Here is a 27,955-nt window from a genome sequence, read left to right on the forward strand (position 1 = left end):
CACACACACACACACACACACACACACACACACACACACACACACACACACACACACACACACACACACACACACACACACACACACACACACACACACACACACACACACACACTCTCACACAGGCAGAGCGGCTGCACATATAGATCTGATTTAATTCCACCATTTAAAGACGACGCTGATCTAATGCTGACTGACTGACATCCCGGTTACATGCGGCTGTGACAGAAGCTCCATCTGAGAAACCGGTAACGGCGACGAGGCCACTTTGATCCGAAATTAGCCATCTGAGTTGTGACAGCATCCCAGTCTAAATAAATGACGTGTCAAAAACACTTAGACATGATATGAGTAAACAGGAAATGGACAAGCTCTCTGCTCAGGGTCGCAGAATGTAAATCTACGAGGTTACCCAAACTGTGACCTGCTGAGATATTATTATGGTAATAATCTGGTTACCTGCCTTTACTAGAGCTAAATCACATTTACCCTGAAACAGAAATACTTTCTGTTTTAGTTCAGATTATCTCAGGTTTCTATCAACGAGAACAGGTCTTTCACTAAAGGTTTGTGAATGTGTTTCACAGACACACTGGTGACTCACGGGAGTTGTTAACACATTGCAAAGAGCAACATGCAGGAAAATGTAATTACATGAGGAACGATTTATCTATATTCAAGTCTTAGTGTTGGTTTTATACTTTATAAAATGTACACCTAGAATAGATCAGCAGGTGCGAGGTAAACATTTGTGTTATCTTTAATCTGCAGTGTATCTTTAACAAATGATACCTTTCTATTGGACCTGTTTATTTCTATAAATAGTGTAAAATGAACACGTCTTAGGCGTTAGGGACACGAACAACACACAAAAAATTTAAGAAAATAAAAACTGAATTGAGAGAGAAACAAAAACCTGGAAAGAGGATCCACACGTGGCACGGCACAAAGGCGGGATGTAAAGCCCATTGATTGTGTGACAATGGAAGGCTTTGGCTTTTCAGAGTGTGCACTTTTCACATGGCAGGCAATAAGCTGGAAGCCACAAGTGCGTCTGTGTGTAATGGCAAGCCAGCTTTATTTCTTTATCTCTACCTTACAATTTTGCAAATCAAATAATGATGAGTGCAGCGGCAAGCACCCGGTGTTAAGAGGGTTTAGTGGTTGTGGAGATTGAGTTATTAGGGTCCGTATAAAAAGGACAGCGGCCTCTGACGGAGCACGACTGCCAGCCAAGATACATATTCCTCGCACTGTGTATTTTTGGTTGCTTTAAAAGCCCTAAAAGTACAGGGGAGGGCTAATTTTCAGGGTAAACAGCTTGTTCGATTGCAGTGTGGTTTTGCACTGAGTTCTCCGTTTACTGACACAAGCCGAGCTGAGCTCTGGCTCCTCTGCCGACCACAGGGAGAAGCCTACCGGAGGAATACAAAAAAAAAACGAAACAAACTGGCTGCTAATGTTAGTTTACCTTTGATAGCAAACAACTGTTAAATCAAATGTAAAAAGTAATGTACTGTACGTACCCTAATCCTCTTCACTGCATGGCAGGTTGAGGGGGAAAAAGGCTTTTAAAAGATATCTGCTCCTTTTGGAATGCTATTTACAATTTCCTGTTTCCCGCTGACGAGTAATTTAAAGGTTAAATTATTAAGATATAAGAGTAGAATTTGAATTTGATGACGGATTTTGTGCCAAATAAAGTAAAGTAATAATCAGAACAATCACTGCTCAGGGTTAAGACAAATTTAAGCAGTTTTTAAAAAGTCAATTATCTTAATGTTTACCATCCACAGAGGAAAAAAAGCTTTTTCACCTTCTCTATGTTCCAAAAATAATAAGACCAAAAAAGGAGAGAAAATGCCAGAAAGAAAAGATTGTGACTATGAAGTCTCTACATTCAACACAAAACAGTTGTTTGAACTGTGTTTTTTAAAAAGAACTCCAAACAAGGGCTGCAAGCTGTTTAAGTTGGAGGAAGTGACCATTCATAAAAAAAGATGGAGAAATTACCCCGCTCTGTCTCTGTTGTTAGATTTGTATCGAGGCAAAACCCCTCGCACAGCTTAATCTTTACAAGTGCTCTCCTCTCAGTCTCTGGCCTGCTCCTCCCTCTGCATGCTGGGAATCCTGACCACACAGCACCACATGGAGGACGACCTGGGTACTGAAACACGGGGCTGCCACCAAGCTTTGCTGCCTTGCTACAAACATACATTACCCCTGCTTTGTAAAAAATTGCCGTAATAATGTTTTATCTCAGTTAAACTAAAAACCATCTGATGTGTTCAATTCGTAAATAGCATTTACTGCCTGTGAATTTTATTTTAACAAATTATGTGACAAATTTATATTTGGTGTCTTTGACGGCCCCTGTTTATTTAAAGCTGAGACACAGAAGCACAATACAAACGTCTGCTGTCGCTGATAAATGTCTGAAGTCAGTGGTTGGTGCCAATACATGTGTAGATGTGTGTTTGTGTATGTATGTATGTAAGATGTATGACAAGGTCAGAGAGATTGTGTTAGTCCTTGTAAGCCACAGTGTCCTGCAGCATCCTCAGTGTTCTCACAGGGCTTTTATTTCATGAAAAAAAACTATTTATATCAAATCGGCAGAGCTTCACTGAAGGAACATATGATAACAATGAATTGAGCTGAACAAGTGGCCATCGTGGACAATGGTATAAACTAATGACAAGCAATGCTTTAAGGACAGATTGATTTTATACCTATTTGCATTAATGCAGTGAAGTAAAACTTTGATTGTCCAGAAAAATTGATGAATAATTTTTAACATTAAATAAATAGATTTTAGTCTCAATCTAAAGTAATTGTGGTCAAAAGTCCTTAAATTATGAAGAAAGATGGACAAACATTAAAATCTACAATTCAGTCATCAAGACGACTGAGTGAACTTTACCTGCTGAGGGAGCTCATACTGTCAGTGAAGGCTCCAGTAAGGCTGGTCAAATATGTATGTATATAAAGTGTCAAAATGACAAAGTGGAAAACCCAGACAAAGGGAAGTTATGAAACAAGGGGCTGATCTGGGCCTGCGGTGGCTTCGTGAATGCCGGTTTGGTGCGAGTCGGGCCGGACACTAATCCACAGCAGGCAGCTCATCACGATGACTGAAACCTGAACGAGTCATCGATCTCACAGTTTCATACTGTTTACACGTTTGTGAAATTAAAACATACTAAAGGGCTCTGCTCAAGCCGTGGAGTAGCTGCGTGAAACAGGGATTTCAACATCTCGGCCTGTTCTTTGTGACTGTTTAACTTACAGTAACTATACTGTCAAAAACAAGGTCAGAGCGAGGCCAAGAACATACGTGTCACACGCCAGCAGTTATGAGGTAATGTTTCCTTGGCATCGGCCACAGCACAGCATTGGTGTTTTTCACCACAGGACGATGACTGACGAAGCGGAGCGTTGGTGGGAGGAGGGAGGCGAGATAAAACAAAAGTCCAAACCCAAATAAGCAAGCCGTCAGCCTCTAATAGCAGAAAGGAAGTGTCCCTTTATCAACATGTGAATTAACAGTTTCCCGTCACACCTTGTTTTCTGCCTCCCCCTCTCTCTGAACCAGCGCCAGGGCCCAGATGGCCCTGTGATCGGACCACCAGGGCTTCGGCTCGGTGAGGAAACAAATCTGTTGCACTGACTAATAGCCTTGTGTTGATGTTTTACAGTTGGGACGTGTATGACCAGCGTCGTGTGTACACACGAAAGGCGCCCATGCATGTTGAGAAATGCCACATGGGACATTTATGCCAAATGTCATAACTGCCAGAGAGGTGTCTCTGAAAGGGACAGAATTGAACGGTACCGCACAATGAAAGTAAAACAAATCTGTAGATAAAAGCCTCACGACCGACGGCAGCACTCAAGGGCAAAGTATGAACTCGGGTCAAGTGAAGAATCAAAGCTGCTTTTTAGATTATTATGATTAAGTTGCAGAAAACCTGTGTGCAGTGCGGAGCGCAGCATTATACAGTGCTGTGGTTGGATCTGAAAAACATCTGAATAATAAAAGTCTACAGTGGCTGCCATATGCCGGCTATAGCCTCAATAACCTCTGCCCTGTGCAGAGAAACTGCACTTACTAATTTAGCCGTGTATGCACTGGGCCGCAGACAAACCACATTTTACAGTGTGGGACGTTCACATTATGGGTCATCACCTCAAATCACAATACATTGATCACACAGGGGAAAGGCCTTGGAGAGAGAAAAGTTGGGAGAGAGAAACGGACGCAAATAGCCATGGCCGATTTTAACAGTGACAAGAAGACAGCCAATTGCAGCCTCTATTTTTAGGTGTGCCGGCGGCTTGGGCTGGCAGCTCTGAGAAGGATGTGTACTTTTCTACAGTTCCTTCCCAAAAATCAATGCTGTCCTCACTGGCGACAATCACAGAGCAGCTGTTGTGGCTAGGTGGGCCGGCCCCCGGCTCGCCTCACCCTGCTGTTCTCTGCCAGCCACACAAAACCGCCTCCCCTGCCCAAAATTCACACCCGGCTCGCGAAAACAGGCGGAAGCCAGACACAAAAGCAAATGTGACTCAAGTGTGTTTGCGTCCGGTGAAAACTGCTCAAATTATGGCGTTTTTATCAATGCTGGTGGCAGCAGCGGTGGAGGGCTGCTGCGTTTCTAAATTTACATGTGGCAGGATGTGCTGGAGCCGATTTATCTTCCAAATAACAGACACCAGGAGACCTACATGACCTTGCCCCCCCGCAGATCTCACTGGTGAACTGTTAATGACCCACTGGGTTGTGTGCTTCTCGGTACTCTTGCACCATATAAATATATGCCTGCTCCTGAGGGTGACAATCATCTTGTTTTCGGTTTGTCTGACAAGTTTAATTTATTATCCAGCGCACAACAAATCGTGCTTTTGCAAAAGATTATTGGACTCATACCAAACAAGTACACTACACTCTGTAAATGTTAATATTTCTTCATCTAAAATATTAAGGGAACTAAAAAGGCTTAAAAATCACAGCACTCTTCACACGAGGCATGAAAACAGAACTCCTAGCAGTATAGAAGTATACTTTGTGTAAAGGCCGTGATAATAGATCCATTACACATAACTGTGTGAAATTCTTTACACCTATGTGAAACCATTATCGGTAAAAAAAATGTAGTTTCGAATAAATTCAACTACTACACTTATTGGGGGGGTATCAAACGTTTCCATTTTTGAAAGGTCCCTTTACTTCATAGTGAACAGCTCTCAGTTAAACTTTAGTTTGTGGAGCAAGAAGGGGGGGGGGGGGGGGGGGTTGATGACACTTTTAACATGCAACGCTGGTGTAGACGTGCTGTAAATAACATCCCGTGATCCCTGCAGCAGAATAAATATGTCACTTCCTGCCGCTGTCTGCTGAACGCGTCTGTGCAGAGAACCTCCCGCTGTGTTGTGCATGTGTGAAAGGCAAACTGAATTCTCCGGATTTTATGCGCAGGCCATGGAAAAGCCTCTAGTAACCCCAACTTGCAGGGAGAAGTGAGTAATGCAGGTCAGAGGGTTGTGAAAACCTGTGTGTACATTACAAGCTTGTTGCTCTCCTGCATAAACTCCGGCATTATTACCATCTGAATCCATATCTCATTACCTCCTAGATTTGGAATAAATCATATATCTGTAAATTTTGCCCAGATTACTCTAAATCAGCAGTTTTCTGTGGGTGGGTCGTTGAGAACATGTCAAAGGATAAACAATTTTTTTTTGTTTGTGCACATTTTAAATATTGTATAATATTGGCAGCTTTTTAATGATCTACATTTCCATAATACATGGATGAACTCTACCTTTAAACATTCAACACAACCCCCAACTCACACATTATTCTGTTGTTTTTTGTCGAAGTTTTTTTTTTGTAGTGAGGTAGAAAATATGCAGGTACATGTATTTTATCTTGTTAGTCTCTCAGACACAGAGTCTCATTTCACAATATAAGCAAAGGTCAGTGTAACATGCTGCACTTTTTAAGTGTCAGACTGAGAGACTGCACCACTACGAGTACACACCATGTGAACTATGCCTCATAGTTCACACAGTAAGGGACCTTTTATCAGCCAGGTAGTGTCCGTATGGTTTGAATTAACACCTTGATGAAAGCGGTGTGAAACCTGACTTCAATTTCCTGTGGACTACATTATACACTGTGAGATATTAAGAGTTATGAAAACCAGCAATTTGCTCCTGAAGGGTCCGAGCAACTCTTCACTACTACTCAACTGTGATCCGGGATTTGAACCTTTTCAGATTGGAACATTAAAAACCATTAAAAGTCTGGAAAGAGATGGTGTATATCTACTTCAAGTGCACATGCATACACATGCACGCATACTCAGCAAGGTATCACTGTGAGGACTAATTGTTGACAGGTGGCCCTAATGCTCTCCTTTGAAACAAAAGTGTGATTTACGAGCACGCTCCTGGAGTCCCTGGCTTTCAGCGCTGCTACTACAAACTTATCTCTCTCTCTCTCTCTCTCTCCCCGGGCCGGCCTCCCTCCTCCCCTTCCCCTGCTCTATCTCTCCCTCATTTTTCTCAATTGCACCTCATTACTTTGCTCACTCACTTTCACCTCCCCTTCCACTTTGATGTACCTGTCCCTCTCCGTCTCTCATCGTGGAGCGGCGACTCTCCAAAGTCAGACATCCTTTTAATGTTTGATGGCCTATTTTTCACTCTCAGTGTGGAGGAATGTGTGTGTGTGTGTGTGTGTGTGTGTGTGTGCGTATTTTAGTGTAGGGGTTACAGAGGGGTTTGGGTCTAGACAAGGAAGACAAGAAGGAAATAGGAAGCTTGGGTGCCATTTTTCAAGAGAGACAGTGTGTGTGTGTGTGTGTGTTGCTGGGGGTGGAGTGCAAATTTTGGGGGCAGGCAAAAAACAATATGACTTGACCCTGACCCCCCCCTGATCCCAGCATCTTCCGTCACCTTTTTGGGCTCCTATGGACACTTGGAGCCTGGGAACCGCTCATGGGAAAAGTATATTTTGTCAGTTTTCTATCACGATTATTTCATATTGGGAAAATAACATTAATTTGTTTCCCAAGCCGGGAGATTTAGAGTGAAAGTCAATCACAAGCCTCAATCTGATCTGGGTTTGATAGTAAGTCCACATTCTTGGTATGAACCGACAAGTCTGTGTGGGTAAAATAGGGAAAAATGACTAAATCTAAAGGTGTATGTTTAATAAGATAAGTTATATCTAAAAAGATCATTTGTATATCTCAACCTTTCCTGACACTCTCACCCCAAATAAGACTATTTCATCCTAAATCGTTAGAGCATTTTGAAGGGTTAGAAATCTGGTTTCCATTTAAATAAAGCCAAGAAAAAAGCTTATAAGTAGAATATATCCTACTACAATATGTCGAATCTGTGTCCGGTCAAATTCCAGCTATTTGGTTCTCTGAAGTGTTTATCAAGCTCTGAACCTGACCCTAAGCTCAAGGATATTCCTGGAAACGCCTGAATAATGAGAACTGTGATATTTTACACTGAGTCACACCTCGGGGGTCAAGCGGTGCAGCTGACTGGAGTGTGTGTTTACCAGTGTGTGTCTATGTCAGCTAGGGTCACACAGACAGTGCAAGGCTGCCTGCAATGGTGTTTGACAAACAAGGTTGTGGCAGACAGATCAGAGTCCCTGGAAAAGAGCTACTGAGATGACCAGTCACTGGAAACACACACACACACGCACACACACACACACGGTTGGCTTCACTTGTCCTCGCTGACATATATTAACAGTCCAGCACCAATCAGGCTGTATCAGGTAAAAATGATGTTTAAAATACAACTTAACCACAGCCATACTGTTCTGGTAAGATGACTGTACACTAACTGGGTCTACACCATAAGGACTCTTGTTTACAATGTGTAATTGCTCTATTGACTGTATGAAGATATGATGGATCTGATCTGTCAGCTGCTGACAACATATCTGCCCCTAGGATCCACAAATATAATAATAAAACCGTGAATAATTCATTTCATAAAGAGGTTGTATTTTTTCAGTTTCATAACTTGTCTACTAGTGTTGGTTCATTAATTAGTCCGTTAACAGAACATGTATCAGCAAGTAGTTACTCTCCCTTCTGTTCCAGCTTCTCTGGTGTCAGGGTTTCCAGCTTTCTAAGTTCAATATCATTGCTGCTAATCGTTCCACTAAACCATCACAATATGTCCCCTAAGGCTACTGACGCACAATGAGACATGTCACACTACTTGTTGACTTTTTATGACCCAATAATTCATGAATGAGTCTGTAATTTCCAGCCCATGCCGGTTAACTATCATTATCTCCAATAAGATGGTAAAAAAGTTTTATCAACTGCCTTAAATCAGTTGCTTAAATATAAAAAAAATTAACTGTATATATTTTGTTGAGTGAGTTGATGACCATCAGTTGTTCTGAGGACAGGAATCCCTCCTGAAACTTTTTGGAAATACATCACAAAGACTCAATGTGATGAATTAACTGTCACAGCTAAATGACCATGGGGAGTATTTTCCAGTGCAAGGTGAGTTTTGAAGAGGATCAGCCCGTGTTTATCACTAGTTTTGTAAAATCAGGACTGACAATCAACAGGGTTTTTAGGTGGATCTTTGGGTGAATCATTACATGCCATCATTTCCCCACACTTCCAGGTAGCCTCCTTCGTGTATATTCACTACGAGCAAAAACAACAAGATGAGTAAACCCACCGTGCAGCGGAGACCCCGAGGGGCTGCTGGACATTCCTGGTATGGGACTACAGCGGCCCCCGATGCCTCCTCCGCCCAGAATGCAACCACCTCCTCCGATGCCACCTAGCGCAGCCGCCCTGTTCAGCTCCTGCTCAATCTCCTCCAGGCCGGCGCTCTTTTGAAAGCGAGACATCCGGTTGACCACCCGCGGGGACATGTGTGTCCGCGCACAGGGTGCACCCCCGTAGGGGTTGATGGGGAAGACGTGGGTTGTGCCGCGAAGGGTGCTGATTGCTACCCAGCGACTATCCGGGCTGAAACAGATGTCCTGGACCTGGACAGAGACAGAACAGGTACAGAGATCAGAGGACAGAGGATGGTTGTAGGAGGAGGATGAAAGAGAGAATGTGCAGAACTGATGAAGGATGGAATCACTTCTATTAACTCTGCTCGTTCCCATGCTAATGAGTTTAAATTCTTCATTTCATTATATTCACATGTTAATTGAAGATCCATTGCCTAAACTTGTTAACGTAAAAGTGTCTTAATTCTTATGTTCTCATTTACAACTGTCATAATTTGTTAAGGCCCAAACAGTGATAATAACATTTCAGGAGTAAAGCAGCTAATAGCTCATGTTTTTAATCTAATTGTTTTTGACCCAGGGTTTGCCCTCGGACACATGCACAGATCAGTTTATAGTTCATTTAGTCAAACCATGATGCCTAGGAAACATGAAACTACAAAATACAAAGACAGCATTACTAATTATTTAGAATGAACAAATTCATAACAGGGCAAAGATATAAACTGATCAGCCAAGGCAATACAAACATTTACCTGGTGATGCTTTGCACTGAAACACAACTCAATGCACAAAGGAAAGATCTGAACTCCCATTAATGCTAATTTTGGATATGTAGTAGGAGCAGAATCTTACAAATAGTCCCTTTAGATGACATGTAGAGACAGTAGATGCTTTGAAGTTCATTCGAATGGCTTTAATAAGGTCAAGTTTACTTGGTGTGAGAAACCTGTTTCCACCTGTATCAGGGATCTTAATTCAAATGAAGAGATTGAAAGAAAAATAAAGCAGTCACTGAGTGAGAGGTTGAATTAATACCGTCTCCCCATGTACAAAGTTAATAATTGAATCTGAGAAGTAAAAGGGCGATTGTATCTTACGGAAGTGAAAGTCAGTATAGGCCACTATAAATGTACAACAATTTGACATTTTTGTATTGGACAACCCAGTTGATAATGTGTACAACATTATGTGAAAGGTTAAATTGATGTTAGCAACACAGGCATCTGTCCTGTCATGCTAAAGTATAGTTCAACGATTTAGTAAGAACGTGTAGGAAAGAGGATTGACAAATGCAAAGCATGTTCTACAAATAAGCGTCTGAAAGGAAACCACAAGGACCCAAACGGGCAAATCTGGGATTATAATCTGCAAGTTAGGTTTCAACTCATTGTTTGCAAATTCCAGTATAGATGACTACAGTTCCTCCTGGCAGGACATTGTAACCAGCAGTAGACATGCTCACTTATGCTCACATGCTTGGTCCAGATTTGGTTTTGGCAGCTCCATTTAGCCTTCCTACACCGGTTTTTTAAATCAAGCACAAAACTTACTGTATCATTTTCTTCACTACTCAACACAGAGAAATATGCACAATGGGAATAAACAGCATCGAACTTTACTGTTTATCACACGGATAAACACATCATTCAGAGTGCATGACAAAGGTTAACCAGCGTGAAGGGTTCGGACAATAGCTTTTGGCACAGGTGACAATGTGATGCGAGCTTGTTTGGTTTTACTTGAGATGGCTGAGAAAAAAAAACTAAAGAGCTGCTGGCGTCCTTTGTTAGTTAGGGAGCAGACACTTGGGGAGATAGGATCTCTCTGGGCATGTTTGACATACAGGAAACCAGACAGATAGGCTGCAGGAGACAACACAAGCAAAGGAGAGTGGGAGAAAGAAAACGAAAAAGCACAAAGGAACCGAGGTGACATACTGATGAGGGGATAGTGTGCTGAAACGGCATCCATCTTTCGACATTAAAAAGAAGGCTTAAAAGTGGACGGGACCGGAGAAAAGTGAAAGGAGAAGGTCCAGGAGAAAGTGAAGACGAGGAATGTCCAACTCTTCAGCCAGCAAGATAGTCCCGCAGTCAGACGGACAGCTCCGTACCTGCAGGCCTTTCTAATCTTTTGCCAGGTCAGACGCGGTAATTGTCCCCAGCAATGACAGTTAATGGGGTGTCCTCTGCATACCAGACGGTTACTTTACTTCACAAAGATGAGTGAAAGAGGAGGCCTGACCTCTGCTGTGGCAGATTAGTGATGCCTTGGAGATGAGAAAGGGCTACATTGTGTGGCTCATAATTGGCCATAATTGACCTGTCAGAGCTCCCACTGTAAATGGATGACTTGACTTTAGTGTTGAATTATCAGGCAGGGGGTTTACCTGAAGGATGGCTCCGATTGTACAGTCATAGTGTGGCCACGCAGATATTAGACAGTGGCCAAATGTTATCTTAAAAAGGTGGAATGTAAGTGAGCGCAGTCCCAGGCATGTGTCGGTGCGGAGGTAGCATTCCAGAGAGGCTGGAAAGTTCCCCCCCCTCCTGTCTTTGTGCACAGTGTTTCCGATGACATCCTTGACAGTCAGGGTGATGCCAAGAAGGCATGTGTAATGTGTCCAACTATCTCTGTGACATCGGCTCCGTTCAACAGACAAGAACAAGAATGTGACAAAGATGGCCAGACAGACACGGGCAAACAAAACTCAAGTGTCTGCACTACAGCGCTTCATACTGTTTGATAGCCCATCAATAGCTCACTTTCAGTATGGCAGATTTTGGTTCAGTCAACCATTCATATAATGGATGACACTTATTTTGACTTATTAAATACCTGTTACAGAATTTACATAACACCAAATAAGTTGCAAATGCCAAGACCCCGACTTGAATTTATAAATTCCAACTTTTGATGAGTCAAAACCAGAAATAGAGGCAGATATATTGGATTAAAGCAGTCAAAACTTCAGCCGTTTTCAGACCTGACCTACGGGTAACATCCGGAGAATTGGCTGGACTTCACCCGTAGTTGGCCCTTCACACATGCACAACACAGTGGGAGGTAAAGACGCGTTCAAAACACCATCAAATCCTCCGCATTTTTCCAGGCGAGAGGCGGAGCAGCCGGTTGCAGCAGACAGTGACAGGAAGTGACATATAACCTCCGCTGCTGAGATCACGTGATCATTCTAACAGCTCCCGACACTCTTGACATCTTCGTCTATGTCTTCTACATGTATGAATCCGCTTTTTCACCGGGAGAGTTTTTATTTTATTATTTCGAAATATTTTGAACAATGTGCCTCTTTGTGATGTTTTAGTGCTGTACAAAAATGCTGAAAAAGTTATTTTGTGCAAACCAACCTAGGTTTCTATTATGTCTTACAAATGTCGAAATGAGGCTCTTACAGAAAGCCAGTAGCAGCCCAGTTACATATACTGTAAATGCACTGATGCCATTGGCCTTGATAAACTGCTGGAATCACTGGAATCCCACCTGATGCTGAATGGCTGCAAGGCTAAGCAGAATCACAGTGTCATCGCTCTAACCCCTGGGACTAGAGCTGTCCAGTTTGGCCGAGCTCATCCACATTCTGGTCCTCATTCAGCCCCTTACAGCTGTTATCAGCTACAGGTCTGTTTACCTGGCCTCGGGTCACTGACAGCCAGCCGCATGTTTGGCCACTGGAGACAGATAAGGCGTCTCTCCACCCACCTCACTGAAGACTTTATCACTCTCCAGTGTGTGTCAGAGTGTGTGTCTGTGTGTGTCACTGTCTGTGTGTGTTTGAGAGAGTGTGGTGATAACCTCTGGCCCAAGCACTAGGCTGAGGCCAGCATTCGCTGTTTACAATAGGTTGGATCAAAGCAGGCTCAGTGTGCAGCCGGTCAGCGGACCTGGCGTTCGGTCATACATTAACTACAGGCAGGCTGTGAGAGTGTGTGTGTGTGTGATAGTGTGTTTTCCCCGTCAATAATCCTGAACCGAACAAGGCCTGAAGTAGTTTTGTTGAGTAAGCATTTCTGACTGCAAGGTTTCAGCAGCACTGGGAAGATTAAAGGAGGCGCAAAATATCTTCCCTTAAAAGAGGAGGACTGCATTTACAGACTATGAGTATAATTTAAGATCATGATGTCTTTTTAAAAAATCTAAAACTAGTCTGTTTACCTGATGATCTAAATAAGTCCCCTGTTATATAACATTTTTCCAAGAGGTATTACAAAATGTCAACAGTTGCCAAAGTCAGTTTAATGTCATTTTTGAATGTAAGTCAAGAAGAAGCATTTATACATAAATGAAAGGTCTAATTTCAACGAGATTAGCAATTCATTTAAATCACAATTTTCATATTTGTTCTATCCCTAACCCTCTTAGAAGCACTTTCAGTAAAAACACAAAAACATTTGCAGCTTGTCTAGACTCATATTTGTCATGAAGGAAATTTCATAAGAGGTAATAAGTGGGTTAAGGCCAAGGGCAGGTTTGTGTCAAATATGAAGAAGTTTCCTCAAAGTATAACTTATGCATTGAGAGGTCACTGTTACCTTGACCTTTGACCCTAGGCCACCAACATCTAAGTTAGTGAAAAGATTACTTTCCACTATAAAGTGTTCCTGAATTATACTTAGATTTTAATCATAATTCATACTCAGTCCCATCTGAATAGACAAACATGGAAAACACATCTTCAGAATAAGTGTGATTTCAATCACTCAGGGTTTTCAACAGAGCATACAATGTCCAGCTGGGTGAAAATAGTAGCCAGCTGTGTATGGGGAAGTGGGACTTTATTGTTAAACAACTCTTTGTACAGGAGGTTTTCAGCGGGAGGCAAATTACCCACAGAGGTCTGCCCGTCCCCAAAACAAAAGGACTCAGTGATTAAATCCGGTACTAATACTGAATAAAGCAGTTTCACGTTTAAAATCTGCAAGTTGTTTTTTAAGGTTTTTCATCAGCAGTACGTCAACACATGACATCAGGCGGGGTTGTGGTTTGTTAGCTAAAGCTCCTGCTAACGTCAGCTCAGCTTGTTTTAGGTGAAGAGTTCTTTCAGTGTTCATTGTTCAAGAGATATTAAACAGAAGCCAAATTATCCAGAGAGCTCTCCTCCTCTCCAAAACAAAACTGGTCATTAAATATTGTTTCGTATCAAAAATTGGTTCTCTGACGCACATGGGTGGACACATTATCAAAGCATTGATTATTAGAATCATGAGTAAAAGTAGGAATCAGTTTTTGTTGAGATGCAGGTTCCGATCTGATAATTCACAATATTAAGAACTTATTTTTAAATGAAAGTTTTGTTGAAAAATGTGCTACATCAACTGTAGTCTGTGTGTGTGTGTGTGTGTGTGTGTGTCCGGCGTGTGTGTGTTTGTGTTTCAGACCTTGGCCTCAGTTTCCCCACGATGCAGGGTGTAGAGATGGTGGACGGCACTCTGTGAGGACGCCCACGGATGGGTGAGGATCTGGAAGACGTGGAAATCATGGCCTAGAGTGTCGGTGGTCACCAGCAGCAATCCTACAATGAAGATACAGTCATTAACATTGGCAAACCTTACCAGTATTAAGAGGTTATCATGCTCACGATTGCTCCTGCATATTTGCTCCATCATCATGCCCTAATATCAGTATTGTATGTGTAGTTTACACGCTTATGTAGTCTATTTATCCCTCTACTGCATGCTGATTTGTCGTTACTGTATTTTTCACTATAATCACAGTAAATTTGAAAGCATTCTGTGTGCCAATCGAGATTATAACAACCGATGAAAACTCATGCAGATTTATCGATGTGCAGTATCTCTAAGCTTTCATTCAAGCTGAACATAAAATAGTAATACAAAACAGTTTGTCTTGATTGGCTCTTGATGACACCATCAAGGTCATTTCAAATTGTGCTTGTAAACTAGACATTTATTGAAAGTAGCAAATACGGTGAGTAGAGTTTGAAAGATCATGGCCAACGAAAGATAATCTTGAACTACATTTGTATTATTATTATTATTATTATTATTAAATGCATTATTTTTTTATTTATTTTAATTTCTAACAACTAAAATTCATTATTTATCAGCCTCTGATGATCTATCTCCATTAAATTGTCATACAAAATCCCTGAGGCAAAATTACATGAAAGAAAATACCCACAACAATACATTGGCTGTTAATGCCAGCATCATTTCTAGTTTGCATTTGCCTTACCAAAGCAATGTAATGTAGTGTAATCATCCTTTCATTTGAGAGCACCTTTCAACATCACTTACAAAAATAATATCTCATATCAAAGAACAAAGCTGTAAGTTGAATTTGTTGAATCAAATCAGTGGGGTTTGAGACCACTCAGTCATTTTCACTCCTCTGTATATCCTCCAATGTGACTCCCATTATTTTAGTAGAAACATTTTAATTTATTTCATTAAGCAAAATCCAGATTAAACAAAAAATGCACACTTGACTTAAGATACTCTAAATTGTGCCAGTGTGAGGTTTCCGCTGATATGCTGCTAAATCGATACAGAGTCAGGCCAACCAAAATATTTAATCTGTGCTGGACTCCAGCAGCTTACATGAAGGCAGCCAACACTACCAACTGTGCAGGACCCAAGCTACAAGTCATGACAGAATTACCGTGCCTTTATAACAAACACACCAGGCCATTAAAATAAAACCAGCTATCGTTTGCCGCTGTCATAAAACGCAGCCTTCCATCACATGGCCGCCCGGTGTGGTTAAAAGCAAGGCTCGCGTCGTGTGCTCCTTCCAGGACAGACAACATGATGAGTGTCTCTAAAAGAGAGAATCCATGTCCCTGTGCACGGCTATGGGTGTGCATGTGTGTGCGCTCGTACAGATTCGCCGACACACTTGAACCTCAGCTCGGCACAAGTGTAACCCCTGCTGACAGGCCCATTCATTTGGTCCCGTTTTATTTGAAGCTCATCAAACTCCAGAAAGTATAGGCCCTCACCATAAACAACATGCTCAACAAACCACACCAGAACAAACCCAGATCTAAACTGGCTCAACTGAGAGAGAAAAAAAAGAAGCAGTTCTTTTCAAAGCACAGCCCAAAACCCATCCCCAGAAGCCCTCTGGATGAGATGTTACAAACAAATCTGTACATCAGGCAGTAACTCAAAATGTTGGAAACGCATGGCTGATACAGAGTGTAAGATTTGAAAAGTATGTCCAAACCTCGGACTTTTTGACGACTACCAGACATAAATGATATTAAAGTAATTAGTAATTTTCCTCTGAGTTTTTCCCCATGGAATCTTTTATGTGGTGGCTACAGTAGGTTTTAATTAGTGGCCGGGCTTTATTGGGTGGTATGTCAAATGTGAAAAGAGGAGGCTGGAATGGCACGAGATTAAAAGGATTCAGCAACACGTGCGAGGGAGATGGAAAACACTCCCTCTCTGGAAAAACAAGCCAAGGTTGCAACAAAATTTTGCACATTTACTCAGAGTTGAAAGGTTTATTTTTTTTATGACTTGTGTTTGACTGAGGAACAGTTATATTTAAAGATGATGAAGAGGTGGAATGAGGGAGGTACAGGGTGGATGAGCGATGGGGTCATGAAGATTATCAGAGGTGGAGGGAAGAAAGCAGGAGAGAAGCCAAGTGAAGTGTGCTTTAAGACAGTGGTTAGCTATTCATGCTGTATCAGAGCGACCAGAAAGCCAGAGAGCTCAGGCCCAGGGCCTGTAAACTCTTGAAAACCCACGCCCCAAATGAGGTGCCAAGCCACAAGAAGCATTTGCGTCAACTGGGAATACAGAGAAAAAAGGGACGGGGCCCTTCTAATTATAGAGTCTGGAAACGGAAGCGCAGGGTGATTAGGAGTTGAGGCGCTGCGGCCTGTTTATCTGGGAGCTTCCTCTCGATCTCGAACCTTTTCTCCCCTACACCCCGCTCTTTCTTTCTTCCTCCTCTCCGTGTTTTGGACGGGCCCCGCCCACCCAGTGGCTGGAGAGTCTGGCCCCTGGGATTTCTGACAGATGAGACTTGGCCGCTGGTTTCAGGCCAGAGCCAGCATTTCTCTTCTGCTGATGGTAGAGTCTGGGCTCCAAAAAAGTAACAGCTTAGAAAGGCTGGAGCGCTTTGTGAGTGCGAGTGCCCGAGCACTGGGGCTTTTGCGGCGTTGTTGAAATACAGAGGGCCTCACCGAGAGGCGTCAGTTGGTTAGCCCGCGGGAAGGCCAAATTAAAAAGTAGCTGAGCCGCATGGCGGGTGAAAAGAAAGGGTTTCGGGGAAACCAGAGGTTGGCCGGAGCAGGGTTTGACACGTCCTATTTATAACACCTTGTCCCAGGGGTTACAGTGTTATTTACGATGTTTTAGTACCAAAATCACTGGCACACGCACATAGACATGCGCTAAAGTGGAAGGGATGACCTCTAATTTGCCATGTGCGCGAGACATGCCGCTGTGTGGGACATGAGGGAAGTGATATAATCATTTCCATAAATATCTGCTTTTGCTTTATGTTTTTTTTGTGGCCCAAAATCTTTTTTGTTTTGTTTTGCTGCAGGGTTTACTGTCCCATCTCTGACCATCCAAACACAAAACATCTGCTCAATCCCATTAATAGTGGGAGGATGTTTCATTTACAAAGTGGTTGGGCTAGCTTTATTCTTGACAAAGGCAGATGGGACAAGGGAGCAGAGGAGAGAGGGAGAGAGGAAAGCAGAGAAAGAAATGGAGAGAGCAACAAAGTAGGCTGTGATTTCCCTACTTGGCAACACAAAAGGCCACAACAAAACTAGTCCACTTTTTAATTAACAACACTGGGCTCCAAAAAAGCTTTGAAAATAGAGAAAATGTCAAATTATAACCATGTGGAAGGCATAAAGCCTACAAGATGGAGCACTTGGGGGATTCAGATAGCTTTGCTGTTACCAGGATGCATAAACTTCAGAGCAAATTTGCCCAACGCACAAATGACAGACTATCCATCGTAAGACAGGGCTTTGTCTTCATGGCTGCCTATTGGAGAATAAGGAAAAGACTCCATGTGTCCTTCTGTATGTACTTACACATATGCCGGCAGATATAATATAATAGCTTCAAAAGTTTACTTTTATAAATTTACACTCTATCATTGTTACAGCCCCTCCTCACAATATTATAATGATAAAGTCAAATAATAGCCAATAGGATTCTGTGTTGATCTTTGATTCTGTGTTGTGTTGATAAATTGTGTTGTTGTGTGTATTGTGCATTCGGAATATGATTAAAGTCACCTTACAGACTCATTTGATTGAACATACAGTAGTTCAAGGCAAAAAAACAAGCCATGAAGTCCAAGAAGCGCTCTGGAGACCTCTGAGATAAAACTGCAATGCTCCGAGTGTTCCCGGGAGCTCGATGGCCTCAATCATTATGATGTGGAAGAAGGTTTGGAACCACAAGGACTGTTCCTACAGTTGGCTGCCCACCCAGCAGCCCGATGATCACAGAGCTCTGCACAGAAGGAAGAGCCTATCGGAAGGATTACTACCTAACCAGTGTTTCATCAACCAGGCCTTCATGGTAGCGTGGTTAGATGGAAACCACTTTGAATCAAAAGCACATGACGGCTCACTTTGAGTTTGCCAAACAGCAGTTCAAGGTCCAGTGAGTAGGATTTAGTGACATGCAGCGGTGGGGCTGCAGATTGCAACCAACTTACTATCTCTCACAAAACGCTCCCCCACTGTGGCCCGCCTCACCAACCTGAAGGCTGCCATACACTGTGTAACCTTTAGGTAACCTACATGAGGAAAGCTCCTGTCTAAAGGCAAAGTTGTGTTTGTCCTTTCTTCCTTACTTTAGCAACATGGAGATGCAACATGGAAAGCTCTATGGAGGAAAACAGGCTCCCTATAAAGATAAAAGGGGCTCATTCTGAGGTAATAAAAACCCAGTGATTCTAAGGTGATTATACATTACACTAAATCCTGATTATTAAGTCTAATTACTGCTAATAGATCCCATAAACTTTTAAATGACTCTGGGAGCATGAGGACAAAGAATCAAAAACTGAACCATTTTGGCAAAACTATGTCTGGCAAACACTGGGGTACTGCTCATCACTTGGTTAATACCATCCCCACATTGAAGGGGATGCATGCTGGGGATAGAATGTTGCTCTGGGGTGACCCAGTGGCACGAATAGAAAACGAATAAAGAAAACCTGCTCCAGAGAAGTGACCAGAGAGAAGGGCAGGATTCACCTTTCAACAAGACAATGACTTAAAGCACAGACTTGAACCAATCAGAATATCACTTGGATAGATCTGAAGAAGGCCGTTCACAGACACTACCCCTACATCTGACGGAGTTTGAGAGGATCTGTAAAAAAGAATGGGATGTGCTGCCAAAGTTCAGGTGTCCAAAGCTTATTGAGACTTACCTAGGAAGAAGTCAAGCGAAGATTTCTGCACAGGGGGCTTCTACAAAACACTAAATGAAGTACTTTAAGTTTGGCCTTCAAGCTATAAAATGTTATTATGGTTAGACAGGAACAGTTAAAGATGTGTTTCCATAACCACTGCAAGTTCTGCAGTGCTAGTTGAAGGAAGGAGAGTACCATACTAATCCTCTTACCACCGCAGCACAACACTAGTATAGGAGCGGTTTTCTTTCCACTTAGCAGCAGGGTAAGCATAGGGGTTACTCAGAAACACTAGGCCACAGTCAACAACCTCTAATATAATAGAGAGCGGCAGTCTGACTAGATATTCGTTTTTTTATTTTCATATCAACTCAAAATAGTTTTACTTTACGATGAGAATTTGGATTCTTAATGGAGTGATGTTCTTCTTGCTTTGTGCAGATAACAGCATATGAGGTTTAAAAAATATCATAACATTATACAGTATTGGTCACTATACGTGTTGACAACAACCTGATTTTGAAATATTGCTCATCATTTCTATCATTTATTAAAGCACTGTCCTTACAAAAGGACTTGCTCAAATCTGGAAACATGGCAATGCTGCTACAACAAAACCACAAGGGCAGGAAACAAGTACTTAGACAAGGTGAAAACAAGCCAATAGCATTTGGTCATAGAAGCTAAACCACTTTGGTGAAAATGGCTTCAATGCAGAAGTTGGTAACCACCCCTCACTGCGCAGGAAAACTGTGTGTGATAACAACCATGACAAGAATTTAAGATTAATGCTGAACCAGGTAGGCAGCCAATGAAGTTTAACGATAGACGGCACTTAGGATTGGTTAACAACCGGTGTGAACATCTGACGGCTCATGTTTCCTACCCTGGCTTATTTTTTAGCAATATTGTGACACTGCCCTTATCTCAGCAACTTGTTGTGTATCATTAGGAAAAGACAAAATGACATAAGCTACAAAGATGTCAAGGGGTTAAACAGGTTTCTCCCAATTTTCTTGAATCTCTCAACCTCATCCACACTTCATTCCACAGAGGAAAGGAACCCAGAGAGAAGGGGAAGGTATAGGAAGGACTGGGGTGGGGGTGAAGGGAGGGTGAAGGCTGAAAAGAAAAACAGGAAAAAAGGGGAAAGGTGCTTACGGTTCATTTGATGTACAGCGGGCTGAAACCAAGGGTTGTGTTATTCTGTGCACTTCACAGGCGGACCACCTGTGAGCACTTAGATATTAATAGATATGAAAAAAGGTGTGTGTGTGTGTGTGTGTGTGGCTAACCTAACTGAAAAGTCATTAGTTTGATATTACTATGTTGGAAGGCCAGCTTTTTTAACAGGGTAAAACTGGCCGGCCTTTAAAGTCATGCCGACATACATGGGGCAGGCAGCGTATCGGTCAAGTTCACAAAGCGTGACTGCTCTCAGGGCAGAGCTCCAGGCTTGTTCACAACTTAAGTCTGTTTTTATGGAGCATTTACATATTGGCACACTTCCTGCAGGAACTGTTGAAATCTCACCGTACAACAGAACGCCCATCGACGGGTTCAATGCAGCATTTCCAGGCTGCACATGGGTTTAAAAATGTGAAGGAAGCCTCAGACCCTACGTCACCTGAACGAGTTTGTCCAATAAAGCCACAATCCCAATTTACTGGTGATAATCCAAAATCCCAGTCAATCCTAATACTTTTATATTGTTTTCTGTCTTTGGTTGGATAACACGGGACAAACATGTTCTCACAGCAGCTTAGAGAGAACTTTAACACCAGGCCTCTTTTGATGCCATGTTTAAAAAGCCCCAAAGCAAATTGCTCCCAATCACAATCTCATGATAAAGACATCGGGACAATGGGCAGCACTTAATCTCCTTAGTGAGCAAACAAGCAGACAGTGAGGCTGGAGAGGTAAGCTCATTGCATTTGCATGGTCTCTTTTTAAATTCCCAGTGTTCATTTCTGTTAACTAATGGAATCCCTTTAAAGTTTCACAGCCAGCCGGTCATAGGTAAGATTTCACAGTGCATCAATTGTCCATTGATTTAGAAGAGGGGGAAAAACTGCATTGAGTGTGAAGAAAAGGAAAGAAATGAACCGATCATTTCCCTTTAGGCTGTGTGAGTAAATTCATCTAATTAGAATTTAGGCTTTTGAACAATGTCTGCATTTTTGCAGTTTCAAACTCAATTTTGTTATAGTACAATTATTTTGTCACTTTGTAAAAATTAAGCCAAATTAATAGTCATGAGATTCCAACAGTGACCTGCAACGTGCACAGCAAGTGGCTGGAAGAGTCTTAAAACAGTAACGACTCTGCAGTACGAAAAAATATTTTCTTTGACAGAAGAATACCAAACACCTATTATTTCCTTTATAGTTAACATGTAAAGCAGCTTTATTTAGCATTAATAAAAAGAACATAGACATTTTATAAGTTATTTATTTAAGACACTGTAATGTAGTTGTATACAGCCACCGCTAAATTCTAAATAGTAATAAATATACAGTATTTGCCAACAATTATCACCATTATATTGTCATGATTCGTCTTGTGGGCCTCCATTTAATGCCCACAGGAAGGAATTACCGATTTGAACAAATACATAACTAATCATCTGCTTCCCACTACATTGGAGTGTGATAAAGACCATTTACCTACTGTTGAAAACGATTGTGGATAGGAGCACAACATATTGACGTCTCTACTAGAGAAGAACACATGTCAACATTCTTATAGAGAAAAATAAGTCCGACGGGCAGATCGGAGGATGAACTATTTCACAGATTTTGGCACTTTACACTAGCACCACCATCTGACTACAATGACGGACTTCTTACACCAGATCGTCTGGAAAAAGAAAATGTAGTGAAATCGAATTCTCCCAAGGGGATAACATAACGGATGTATTAAGTAATTTGGATAACATGCTCTATGATGGTGCCCCATTCATTCCTATGAAAAAGGCTTCTCATTGGGTGCATATGCTGCAGAGGTTTTTGCGAGTCCTTGCCTGACTTCATGCTGGCTCCCTGAACACATAATAATCTGCTGTTACAGCTGTTTTAGACTTTGTGAATTTTATATTGAATGTATCACATTCTAATAATACAAAACCTATTTTGGAAAATGTGTCAGTGAGAACCCCCTCCCCCCTCTTAGTTATTTACATCTCCTCCTTTTGTAATGATAATATATATAATTGTATAGCACTGCATGACCACTAAGCCACAGTCACCTCACCAGCCTGCACTATTTTGGGTTGGGTTGGAAGGGTGTTGTTGGGGGGGGGGGGGTAAACCCTTTTGATCATACTGGCACACGGGTCGTTACCAGATAGCAGATTTGTCAGAAGATATTTTTCCACAAATCCACTTTGAATTTAAGTGTAAAATACACATGGCAAGCTTTGCCTACTGGTGCAATTTACACTTCAAATTATTGTATGTTTTATTTGTACATGTGGATTTTTAGACCATGTCAATAATTTCTAAATTACTTCCATGGACACTGCTGCTGATACAAGCAAACCAGTCCTCAATGGGAACAGGAGACATATTCCCCACCATGCCACCCACCTACACACAGACTGTAAAGAAGTTACAAATGTGCTCAAAGGTCAAGGTCAACAAAATGTGAATGAAAAGCACATTTTCCAAAATCTCTGGAAATAATTCAAGGACAATCCTTAGTATATATTGATCAGAATTATTCCCCCATTCATATCATACGATATGTGATGTCATGAAGAAGTAAAACATTTTTAATTACATTATGCATTTTTCCAAATATGTGAGGACTGACAACCTGAAGGTAAAATAAATAAAACAAATAATGAATGTTCATATTGTAGCAGTGACATCATCATGACATCACCATGAAGTCATAAATAAACATATTACAGTGTAGTAATGCAGTAACTATTGCAACCGATAACATTAACTTCATCTTATAAAGTTAAATCAATCATACGATATTAAAGGATACCATGATGAGGTCATTATGAAATGTAATATTAAAGTATAAAAAAGTTAGCATCATGATGCATAACCAATGCATTTGCTTTTCATAACTTTTTATTACCAGACAAAATTGTATTTAATTTTGCTTTCTTGATCCCAACAGCTTACTGTAAATAATCTGCTGTCAATATGCATTAACATACATTTGTGTCGGTTTTATGGATATTTGTTTATTCAGCGCTTCACACTGTCAGAGGATGATATCAGCCCCTCTTGGAGGAGGACACATGTGGTGAGGTCTCTGTTGTGGCCGTGGGCTGCACTTCACAAGCAGCAGACATGTCTGACATCTCCTACAAGTTTAGTGGTCGTTTTGATAACCAGAGTTAGACAGTCTGGCACTGCATGATTTTGTACCATCATGTTTCCTATCTAGCTGTAAAGCTGTTTACACTGCAGTCACACAGACGTCCACAAAGGCAACAGAGGAAAAATAAACTCCCTTTCAGTTCTGCCATGTGATGGTTTAATAAGCAAAGATTCAGAAAATGTACAATGACATCACCTCTGCTTTTCATGGAGACGCTTTTTGGATTTGTATTGTCAAATGAATAAACTCGACGTTTGTCCAGTGCAACATTTAAAAAATATGATATGATTACAATAGGTCCATAAAACCTTTTTGAAGCAGGACGACTTGATCAGAATTACAATCAGATTCCAGATACCAGATACTAAATATTACTCAATACTTTGACCATATGTTCAAACAAGTAATATTTAACACTAGAATGGGACTCAGTAGAACTCTTACCTCTAAGAAGGCCTGTTAGTGCACTTTATTTAAACCAATCTGCACCAAATTACACACTCATGTAGAAAGCATCTAAGATCCATGAATTATTCCCTGAGAAATCAGTGTTGAAGAAAGTCTTACAAAACTCCTGGATGTGGCCCCTGGATCACATCCCCACCAATCCCTGACTCATTCTTCACCCCCCCCCCCCGAGTTGTGTGTAAATCAGTCCATTAGTTTTGCGTTATCGTGCTTCTAATAACCAAACCAACAGACTAACGGAAAGGGGTGATAACAAAAGCTCCTTGACAGAGGTAAATATCAATGCAGAAGACTGGTGTTCCCCCTCTCTCAGAGAGAAACTGTAGATGGGGTAACCCATACAAGACAATAAAGTTATATACACATTTCTAGCCATTATGTGCAAACATAGATATTCCTTATGTAAAAATATACATTTGTGCCCAACAAGGACAATTTCTGTGGATGGCTTCTGGTTGATGAAAAGTAATTCAGAAACAACTAAAATCATTTACTTGGTAGACGGAAGAATGCTCGCTAGCAAGTTAGTGATTAATATCTGCTTCATACTGTTATCATGCAAAAAACAATCAGAGCAAGTTCTTAGTTGAAGACGTGCTTTAATAGTTCATCCCCCAAAAATGGAAATGTTTATTTATTCATGTTATTTCTTAATATTGATTTATTTGAAAAAAGCCACATCATGTCAACAGACAAATTCATATCAAAATGAATGGAAAATACAGTGTTTAAGTACTTCCTTGCCCTCTCTGTCTCTGCTGGCACGGCAGCATACACAGCCGAGCAACAAGTCTGCGCTCTGACAACTTCTTTAACAAGGACAGATTCATCACGCCACTAAAAACAGAGACATAATGATTTACCTCATCATTATGATTACCCAACAACAATGGTCAAAGTAAAATTCAGAGCCAGAGGAACAACCCATGGTGTCCCCAGTAAAAAATAATGGAAGAAGCTGCTGCTGTAAATTACATCAGTGCAGGCTGTGAGTGCTAATTACTGTCTTGGTGTGAAGACACAACTCAATCTATACCGAATGTGTGGCTATAAATGTGTGGCCGAGTGGAGCCGCTTGTGTGCGGGAATTCCCCTCGTGTTCAACATGTGCGTGTGGGTCTCGGGTTCTTCAGCGACGGCCTGGCTTCTTTCACACATCAGTGAGATGGAGAGACGGAGTTATTACACCACGGAGAGCTGCCTTCATGGCACAGCTGCCTCAATGGTCAGGCTCAACGGGCCAGGCTAGTCATTAGACCGGCCTGTTACTAAATCAGGGATATGGTTTATGGGACAGTTCCGTGTGGAGAGAGATTTAGTCTTGATTCATCTGCCATTACTCCTGGCTTTGATCGGGTATTCAAAACTTCCATATTCAGAACATTTAGATGGCTGCACCAAAAAAATCAAGCTGTGAATCTGTGGCGGACTAATGGGTTTTTGTGAGACTGAAAAAAGGGGGGAACGAATAAGAGTGTACACAGCACAAGGGTCTAACTTCACCAGTTCAAACACAAATGATTTGACTGGCTCATGGTTAAAAGTAGAGGCAGTGAGATATGTTTTCAGGAAAAGTGATGGCAACCGACTCACATAAAGAGGATCTTTCCTCTGACCAGACCGAGACTATGTGTCTGGTTATGTGTTACTGGATATTGGAAAAACTATTTCATATTATATGAACATACTGTAGGGCTGCCTGACAAAACCCATTTGTAGCTTACGTTAGTGTAACAGGTCGCTTGTTGGCTATGAGGGAAACTAGTAACTAAATCAATAAAGGCCCTGGACATGTTTGGGCTACTTATACTGCTACGTCTTCAGCATTGTTCTGCTACTTTAAACCTCTACCCTATTTTGCATTGAATAGATAGCTATAATTAGAAATTTAAAGCCCCTTGATAAATTCAACTCTTTACATAAAAGGGGAATTTCTCATTGTATGAATTTGTCTTCATGTATAAATAAGGAGTAGCCCGATGCATTTTTATTAGTCATGGACCAGAGTTATCAATCATTAGTGCTACTGAACTTTTTAAACGTTTTGGATTTGGGTAGATGGACAAGACACTGTTCGCTATAAGCTGTCATTAGCATTTTAAAATGTGATGTATTTTACTGCATTTAAATACTCAACCGTTTATAAAGTTTTATGAACTCCACAATAATATTAAAATACTGCTCCCACATTAGTGCATCAACTTATAATTCAACACCCTAACATGAGCTGCTTTCCATACCCAATATTTTTACTGATATTTACATATACGTGTCTTCTAAAACTAAAACTCTATGCAATCTTGATTAAGGAATGTTTCTACATGCAGGAGTACAACTTGTAATGAAAATGTTTATGTTGTAGTGTCGCTACTTTTACTCTGTATCCGGATACTTCTTCTATAACTGCATGTAAAGCACTTGATGCTCATCAGCCCGAGTAGGACTGAAGAGAAAGAGAATAAAACCCGGAGGGTGTGGCCTTCCATGGTTGCTGGATCAATCACTCCATCTAGTGCCACTCGCAGTCAAAAGAAATGCCCAAGCTGTTGGACAATCTGCCATCAAAACGTGAGTGTATTTTGACCTTGGCATCGTACCTATTAATCAAGTCAAGGATCGTTAAGGACAAGTGAAGAGGACGAGACGAGAAAGAAAACAAGCACACACACACTGCAGCTGTTAAAGAGAGTGCTTTGCCACTGCACTTCATCTGCGTCCCTCTAATTACACCACTAGGAATAGATCCACACATCCAGCGAAGCGCTGCAGAGCGCCAGCCGCCACACCAAGAGCTGGCGGCCACCGGTCCGCCCTCTGTAGAGCCTCCAACACACACAAGCCACTGGGGTTTCTTACATAACTCTTCCCAGCCAAAACTTCTGGGCTTTCCAGGCTCTGTTTGAGTCATATCATTGTTCCCTGGTAAGTCTATCCGTCGGGTTGCTGCCATGTTGAGCTTGACCACTGTGAAGGGAGCCTCAGTCGGGCCAGGAAGGTAGCTCAGTGAAAGGCACTTCCCCTCACTTCGTGTAGAGCCAGACCAATGAAGGCATCGCTCAGGATTTGGGTTCTGATCAAATCAAGAGGCCTGTAATTATGGGACAGTCCACACCAGGCAGCTCAGAAATGAAAATGGATAAAAGAATAAACAATGATGAAAGGAGTCCTGGACTCACAACAGTGGAAAAGAGGAGTTACTCGGCCTCTGTTAAGATTCGTTCTAATCTCATTACATGCCCTAGCTGTAACCGAAGAGGAGGGAAATCTGTGTTTTCGGGCTACACTTGTGGCGCTGCCTTTGGTTGTAATTTAAACATTTATTAGTGATTTAGATGTGGCTCAGAGTAAATGAGTCAGAAAGATTAAAAGTGTGTTTGGAATTCTGAAGCTGACTGTGCCGTGTGGAAAATGTCACGGGGGAATCTGTCAACTCCCTGACTCAGCTTTTCACAATACACTGAAACTAACCGTACTGGATGTACTGAGCTGTTTGATGCTGCTGAGAGTGCATTCATGTGGAGCCCTGGCCTGGGTGTTAAAGGGAAAAAGGAGAAACACATGAATGTCACTGATGACACAATGACAACCAGAAATGAGGACAAAGGCACTTTGGTCTTAACTCTCCACCTCAAAAATGTTGCAACATTAATTCATTGGTTTGTTTTGCTCTGTCTTTTTTGTGCTTCCCTGGACAGTCTCCCCTTGCTTAGCTGTGATGGAAAAATAAAATCGTTGCAGTCAAAAGACTGTGGAAGATATCTAATCATTCTAATTAGTGTGACCAACAAAGCCTCATATTAGCTTCAGATATAATTTGGAATGTGCTTCAAATCTCCACCACTTAGACGGATTTTTGTGGGAACATATTTTTTCAGGGCAAATCAACTAGAAAATACATGATCATGTGTATTGATGTAGTTTACAGTTCACACTGTACAATTCCAATTT

At 41.6% G+C, this 27,955-nt stretch overlaps 1 protein-coding gene across 1 annotated transcript in view; it reads right to left on the minus strand.

Annotated features, from left to right (window-relative positions):
- Positions 1 to 27,955, minus strand: part of bcas3 (BCAS3 microtubule associated cell migration factor) — a 296,065-nt gene that overhangs the window by 221,752 nt on the left and 46,358 nt on the right. Inside the window, exons 14-15 of the mRNA XM_053422123.1 lie at positions 14,206 to 14,339; positions 8,740 to 9,055 (exon numbers count right to left, since the gene is read on the minus strand). Of these exons, the coding sequence (XP_053278098.1) occupies positions 8,740 to 9,055; positions 14,206 to 14,339 (450 nt within the window). The remainder of the gene's footprint in view (positions 1 to 8,739; positions 9,056 to 14,205; positions 14,340 to 27,955) is intronic.

This window comes from Pleuronectes platessa, chromosome 5 (genome assembly GCF_947347685.1).
Source record: "Pleuronectes platessa chromosome 5, fPlePla1.1, whole genome shotgun sequence".
Classification (NCBI taxonomy): Eukaryota; Metazoa; Chordata; class Actinopteri; order Pleuronectiformes; family Pleuronectidae; genus Pleuronectes; species Pleuronectes platessa.